This window comes from Procambarus clarkii, chromosome 2, assembly GCF_040958095.1.
Source record: "Procambarus clarkii isolate CNS0578487 chromosome 2, FALCON_Pclarkii_2.0, whole genome shotgun sequence".
Lineage (NCBI taxonomy): Eukaryota > Metazoa > Arthropoda > Malacostraca > Decapoda > Cambaridae > Procambarus > Procambarus clarkii.
Window position 1 is genome coordinate 38,307,845 of NC_091151.1, and position 8,044 is coordinate 38,315,888.

Below are 8,044 nucleotides of genomic sequence, written 5' to 3' on the forward strand. Positions count from 1 at the left end.
CATTTTTGATTGAAAGACTATACATGTAAATAATTTAATAAAGCTCCCAATAATGTAAGGAAATCGATTTGTGGGAATTTTAATAAATACAGTCCACTTTAAACAACAAACAGTTTGCTATCGAAAAATATAAATTAACGTAAAATATCAATTAATATATAAATGAAATAAATATAAATTCTACAGGTCAATTCCCCACACTATCTGCATGTGAAGCCCGTAACGAGGCTTACCTGAGAACAGGTTAACATACAACAACCAATGCCTAACTATTCAACACATTATAGTATATAATAATATAAGCTTATATTAAAAAAAAACTGCCAAGCTTGAATACGCAATGCTATAAAATATTGGAACGCGTCTGGGCGTAGCCTAGCCTGTGGACGGGTCAACACTCTCTCCGGGAAACTACTCGCCTGAGACATAGTAAACACAACAAACAAGTTCCTCTCCCGTCCTAGCAGGGCAATATTATCTTAATTTCAGTGTCTGTGCCAAACCTGCATGATCTCAGTTCTCACCCGTCAGTCCCAGAGGGCACATGTCCGCACCGTTCTCAGGTAAGCAACGTATAATATTGATGAGTTCGGCGAGGAGGCGACCGTCCGTCAGCGGGCACAAGAGGACTCATATCCAAAACATGGAACTGGTCGCTGCTGCACGTTGGTTCCCCAGACGCTGCCAGACATTACTGCCTCCTGTTAAATATAGATGGCGCTGGCGTCCCTAGACACCGGGGTGGTTGTTGCTGCTGCTTGTGCTGTTGTTGCCGCTTGTAGTGCTGTTGTTGCTGCTGCTGCTCGTGCTGTTGTTGCTGCTGCTGGTGCTGTTGTTGGGGCTTCTGGTGCTGTTGTTGGGGCTTCCGGTGCTGTTGTTGCTGCTGCTTGTGCTGTTGTTGTTGCTTCTGGTGCTCTTGTTGTTGCTTCTGGTGCTGTTGTTGTTGCTGCTTCTGGTGCTGTTGTTGTTGCTGCTTCTGGTGCTGTTGTTGTTGTTGATCCCCAGGACCACCAACACTCCTCAGGACCACCACCACTCCCCCAGGACCATCACTACTCCCCCAGGACCACCACCACTCCCCAGGACCATCACCACTCCCCAGGACCACCACCACTCACACAGGACCACCACCACTCCCCAGGACCACCACCACTCCCCAGGACCACCACCACTCACACAGGACCACCACCACTCCCCCATGACCACCAACACTCCCCCAGGACCACCACCACTCCCCCAGGACCACCACCACTCCCCAGGACCATCACCACTCCCCAGGACCACCACCACTCACACAGGACCACCACCACTCCCCAGGACCACCACCACTCACACAGGACCACCACCACTCCCCCATGACCACCAACACTCCCCCAGGACCACCACCACTCCCCCAGGACCACCACCACTCCCCAGGACCATCACCACTCCCCAGGACCACCACCACTCACACAGGACCACCACCACTCCCCAGGACCACCACCACTCCCCAGGACCACCACCACTCACACAGGACCACCACCACTCCCCCATGACCACCAACACTCTCCCAGGACCACCACCACTCCCCCAGGACCACCACCACTCCCCAGGACCATCACCACTCCCCAGGACCACCACCACTCACACAGGACCACCACCACTCACACAGGACCACCACCACTCACCCAGGACCACCACCACTCCCCAGGACCACCACCACTCACACAGGACCACCACCACTCCCCCAGGACCACCACCACTCACCCAGGACCACCACCACTCACACAGGACCACCACCACTCCCCCATGACCACCAACACTCCCCCAGGACCACCACCACTCACACAGGACCACCACCACTCCCCAGGACCACCACCACTCACACAGGACCACCACCACTCCCCCATGACCACCAACACTCCCCCAGGACCACCACCACTCACACAGGACCACCACCACTCCCCCATGACCACCAACACTCCCCCAGGACCACCACCACTCACACAGGACCACCACCACTCCCCAGGACCACCACCACTCACACAGGACCACCACCACTCCCCCATGACCACCAACACTCCCCCAGGACCACCACCACTCCCCCAAGACCATCACTATAGCGCGAGGAGCGCCAGACCAGCAGTGACGCGCTGGACAGTGCTATAACCAGGTGAGTCTCTTCCTGACTAACACCCGAGCAGGATCTTGTCCACTGCACCACCTGGCTACACCACAACACCACCTGGCTACACCACAACACCACCTGGCTACACCACAACACCACCTGGCTACACCACAACACCACCTGGCTACACCACAACACCACCTGGCTACACCACAACACCACCTGGCTACACCACAACACCAGCTGGCTACACCACAATACCACCTGGCTACACCACAACACCACCTGGCTACACCACAACACCACCTGGCTACACCACAACACCAGCTGGCTACACCACAATACCACCTGGCTACACCACAACACCACCTGGCTACACCACAACACCACCTGGCTACACCACAACACCACCTGGCTACACCACAACACCAGCTGGCTACACCACAATACCACCTGGCTACACCACAACACCACCTGGCTACACCACAACACCACCTGGCTACACCACAACACCAGCTGGCTACACCACAATACCACCTGGCTACACCACAACACCACCTGGCTACACCACAACACCACCTGGCTACACCACAACACCACCTGGCTACACCACAACACCACCTGGCTACACCACAACACCACCTGGCTACACCACAACACCAGCTGGCTACACCACAATACCACCTGGCTACACCACAACACCACCTGGCTACACCACAACACCACCTGGCTACACCACAACACCAGCTGGCTACACCACAATACCACCTGGCTACACCACAACACCACCTGGCTACACCACAACACCACCTGGCTGCACCACAACACCACCTGGCTACACCACAACACCACCTGGCTACACCACAACACCACCTGGCTACACCACAACACCAGCTGGCTACACCACAATACCACCTGGCTACACCACAACACCACCTGGCTACACCACAACACCACCTGGCTACACCACAACACCAGCTGGCTACACCACAATACCACCTGGCTACACCACAACACCACCTGGCTGCACCACAACACCAGCTGGCTGCACCACAACACCACCTGGCTACACCACAACACCACCTGGCTACGCCACAACACCACCTGGCTACGCCACAACACCACCTGGCTACACCACAACACCACCTGGCTACACCACAACACCACCTGGCTACACCACAACTCCAACCAATCAACCATCACCATGAAGAGGTCTCCTATGATGAAGGAGTCAACCAAGAAGAAAGACTCCACCAAGGAGGGATATTTCACGACCAGCATCAACTCCTGGTTGCTCCCTGAAGACCATCTCACCACCAGCCTTCACCCTCAGGATATTAGTAAGTTTATCCTCGTTTTCTCTGCCCTTCCTTCTGTCTGTCTGTCTGTCTGTCTGTCTGTCTGTCTGTCTGTCTGTCTGTCTGTCTGTCTGTCTGTCTGTCTCGTGTCTGGGTCTTGTGGCTGGGTCTTGTGGCTGGGTCTTGTGGCTGGGTCTTGTGGCTGGGTCTTGTGGCTGGGTCTTGTGGCTGGGTCTTGTGGCTGGGTCTTGTGGCTGGGTCTTGTGGCTGGGTCTCGTGTCTGGGTCTTGTGGCTGGGTCTTGTGGCTGGGTCTTGTGGCTGGGTCTTGTGGCTGGGTCTTGTGGCTGGGTCTTGTGGCTGGGTCTCGTGTCTGGGTCTTGTGGCTGGGTCTTGTGGCTGGGTCTTGTGGCTGGGTCTTGTGGCTGGGTCTTGTGGCTGGGTCTTGTGGCTGGGTCTCGTGTCTGGGTCTTGTGGCTGGGTCTCGTGTCTGGGTCTTGTGGCTGGGTCTTGTGGCTGGGTCTTGTGTCTGGGTCTTGTGTCTGGGTCTTGTGTCTGGGTCTTGTGTCTGGGTCTTGTGGCTTGGTCTCGTGTCTGGGTCTTGTGTCTGGGTCTTGACAATGCCTACCTCCATGAACTAGCACTCAAGAGTCACACGTTTGGTTCTAAACAAGGGTGAATTCAGCTACTTATCAAACCTCAATCTAAATTTGGAGATATATTTACTGACATAAATTAAACGATCTGTGAAAGTGACTCCTGATTCTCAGCACGAGTTGACTCACCGTCATTCAGTTGAGTGATGAATCCCTCAAACACGTGCCCGATGAATGTCGGGCACCTGAAACTGTCTCCGGGGTTACAAATACAGCCCCTTCCTCCTAAGGTTCCCCAACGTCAAGAAACTGTCGTACTAAAGTGCCCTTATCCTACCCTACCAGAGAACCTAAAACAGAAACTGGGAGAGTATATCAATTTCGCGAATCGCTACCATTTTCTAATACGAGGAGTTTTGGCCTTTGGCAGAGCATACGTCAAAATGCAATGTTCTATTATGAGGACGGGTTGACAAATAATCCTATGCTCTAGCTGGAAGGCAAAGCTATAAAAAAGAATGTTTGGGTGTTGTCATGATGTTGATGTGGGGCTTGAGCAAGCTGTGCCACACCAACACCCTGTAGGACGGGCTGTAGTGAAGGTAAATATATCAGTATTCTGAGGACTAATGCGCCGATTTAGAAAACAATGACAGGTCATGCTCTCAGTAAAGCTATACTGAGGCAATGCTATACGTGGAGTTCTGGAGTTATGCTGGCGATCATGATTAATAGTAAAGTTGAAATACTTGTGGATTCCTGGAAGAGGCAGCGCGCGTCACTAATTTCAGTTGAATTACTCGTGGACTCCTGGAAGAGGCAGTGCTATTCACCTAAACTCAGTGAATATAAATGGGAAAATCAATAGATTTTATATTGTCATGGAAACAGAACAAATGATGTTTAATGAAGATCCTGATCCTGAAGTTCCAGCTCCTGCGCTCTGGGAAAACGAAAATATCAAAACAGAGACCACACATAAAACGCAGTCAAACAACACTGATGAAAGAAAACGCAACATAATAGATTTGGGAGTTAACATGTAGGAAGACTTCGCTTTTAAAGAACAAAATAAATTAGCTGTCACAATTGCAAGAAAAATGACAGGTTGGATAACAAGAACCTATGAAACAAGAGATCCCTGATTAATTATATTTTGTAAGACACTGATACTTTCTAGCGGAGCCGGTCGGCTGAGCGGACAGCACGCTGGACTTGTGATCCTGTGGTCCTGGGTTCGATCCCAGGCGCCGGCGAGAAACAATGGGCAGAGTTTCTTTCACCCTATGCCCCTGTTACCTAGCAGTAAAATAGGTACCTGAGTGTTGGTCAGCTGTCACGGGCTGCTTCCTGGGGATGGAGGCCTGGTCGAGGACCGGGCCGCGGGGACACTAAAAAGCCCCGAAATCATCTCAAGATAACCTCAAGATATAGGGTGAATTGTTTTACCACCCCAACAGCCCCATTCAAAATTGAAGGGGGTTGCTGATCTGGAGAACGTGCAAAGGTTTTTTACTTCCGGAATCGACTCAATAAAACGTTTAAATGATTTGGACCGCTTAAAATGTTTAAATCTAAATTCTGTAAAACACAGGCTTGAGAAATACATAATAATTTACACTTTGAGAATATGAGAGAAACTGGGTCCAAGTCCGCACACGGAAATAACTCCTCACGAGGCTAAGAGGTATGGCAGGATGTGCAAAATAGCTTTGTTGGCAAGTACAGATAATAATGTGTACGTTGAGGAAATAATTCCATCAACATTAGGGGCCCCAGACTTTTCAGCACTCTCTCTCTTAACATTAAGGTGGGTTAGCTGTCTCTGGAGCCTGTTCTGGGTCCCATCGTGTTCAAGGAGTTCAAGACAATTGGGGGGGGGGGAAGCATAATCCTCCAGGACAACCTGATTAGGTTGTCCTGTGTGTGTGTGTGTGTGTGTGTGTGTGTGTGTGTGTGTGTGTGTGTGTGTGTGTGTGTGTGTGTGTGTGTATGTGTATGTGTACTCACCTAGTTGTGTTTACGGGGGTTGAGCTTTTGCTCTTTCGGCCCGCCTCTCAACCGTCAATCAACTGTTTACTAACTATTTTTTTTTTATTCCCACACCACACACACACACACACACACCAGGAAGCAGCCCGTGACAGCTGACTAACTCCCAGGTACCTATTTACTGCTAGGTAACAGGGGCATTCAGGGTGAAAGAAACTTTGCCCATTTGTTTCTGCCTCGTGCGGGAATCGAACCCGCGCCACAGAATTACGAGTCCTGCGCGCTATCCACCAGGCTACGAGGCCCCCCGTAGCCTGGTGTGTGTGTGTGTGTAATTACCTAAGTGTAATTACACCTAAGTGTAGTTACAGGATGAGAGCTACGCTCGTGGTGTCCCGTCTTCTCAACACTGTCATATAACGCTTTGAAACTACTGGCGGTCTTGGCCTCCACCACCTTCTCACCTAACTTGTTCCAACCGTCTACCACTCTGTTTGCGAAAGTGAATTTTCTTATATTTCTTCGGCATCTGTGTTTAGCTAGTTTAAATCTATGACCTCTTGTTCTTGAAGTTCCAAGTCTCAGGAAATCTTCCCTATCGATTTTATCAATTCCTGTTACTATTGTGTACGTAGTGATCATATCACCTCTTTTTCTTCTGTCTTCTAGTTTTGGCATATTTAATGCCTTTAACCTCTCCTCATAGCTCTTGCCCTTCAGTTCTGGGAGCCACTTAGTAGCATGTCTTTGCACCTTTTCCAGTTTGTTGATGTGCTTCTTAAGATATGGGCACCACACAACAGCTGCATATTCTAGCTTTGGTCTAACAAAAGTCGTGAACAATTTCTTTAGTATATTGCCATCCATGTATTTAAAAGCAATTCTGAAGTTAGAAAGCGTAGCATAGGCTCCTCGCACAACGTTCTTTATGTGGTCCTCAGGTGATAGTTTTCTGTCTAGAACCACCCCTAGATCTCTTTCTTTATCAGAATGCGTTAATGATTTCTCACATAATATATAGGTTGTGTGGGGTGGGGTGTGGTGGGTGGGTGGGGTGTGTGTGTGTGTGTGTGTGTGTGTGTGTGTACTTACCTAATTGTACTTACCTAATTGTGCTTGCGGGGGTTGAGCTCTGGCTCTTTGGTCCCGCCTCTCAACCGTCAATCAACTGGTGTACAGATTCCTGAGCCTATTGGGCTCTATCATATCTACATTTGAAACTGTGAATGGAGTCAGCCTCCACCACATCACTTCCTAATGCATTCCATTTGCTAACTACTCTGACACTGAAAAAGTTCTTTCTAACGTCTCTGTGGCTCATTTGGGTACTCAGCTTCCACCTGTGTCCCCTTGTTCGCGTCCCACCAGTGTTGAAAAGTTCGTCCTTGTTTACCCGGTCGATTCCCCTGAGGATTTTGTAGGTTGTGATCATGTCCCCCCTTACTCTTCTGTCTTCCAGTGTCGTGAGGTGCATTTCCCGCAGCCTTTCCTCATAACTCATGCCTCTTAGTTCTGGGACTAGTCTAGTAGCATACCTTTGGACTTTTTCCAGCTTCGTCTTGTGCTTGACAAGGTACGGGCTCCATGTGTGTGTGTGTGTGTGTGTGTGTGTGTGTGTGTGTGTGTGTGTGTGTGTGTGTGTGTGTGTGTGTGTGTGTGTGTGTGTGTGTGAAGAGCACGAACACAAGCAGTCTACAGGACGCTTGGTAGTGGTCATACCAGCCTGGTATGACAAGCGTAACATTTGAAGTGGTTCTTACATTACTATATGCGAACGCACCTAAACAACCCACCTAACCTAACCTTCAGGAAGCGTCACTATCACGACGGAGGGGAGAAAATTATCAGGATAAAACGCCAGACGGGGGGGGGGGGGGGGGGGGGTAGGAATGGCGCCCAACCACTTTAATGGTCGGGGGATTGAACGCCGACCTGCATGAGGCGAGACAGTCGCTCTACCATCCCCCCCCCCTCAAGTGGTTGGGCTGGACGACATAATTTTGGATATCAATTAGGCCCTGGAATTTTGACGTTGTGATCAATATGGTACACA

The 8,044-nt window shown here is 50.4% G+C and overlaps 1 protein-coding gene across 1 annotated transcript; it reads right to left on the bottom strand.

Moving 5' to 3' along the window:
* Positions 1-691: 691 nt before the first annotated feature.
* LOC138366239 (putative uncharacterized protein DDB_G0274435) lies at positions 692-4,037 on the bottom strand. Its single transcript, XM_069327165.1, has 2 exons — positions 3,435-4,037; positions 692-982 (listed from the first exon to the last, which is right to left on the bottom strand). Exons 1-2 carry the CDS (start codon positions 4,035-4,037, stop codon positions 692-694), a joined length of 894 nt encoding a protein of 297 aa, XP_069183266.1.
* Positions 4,038-8,044: the final 4,007 nt, after the last annotated feature.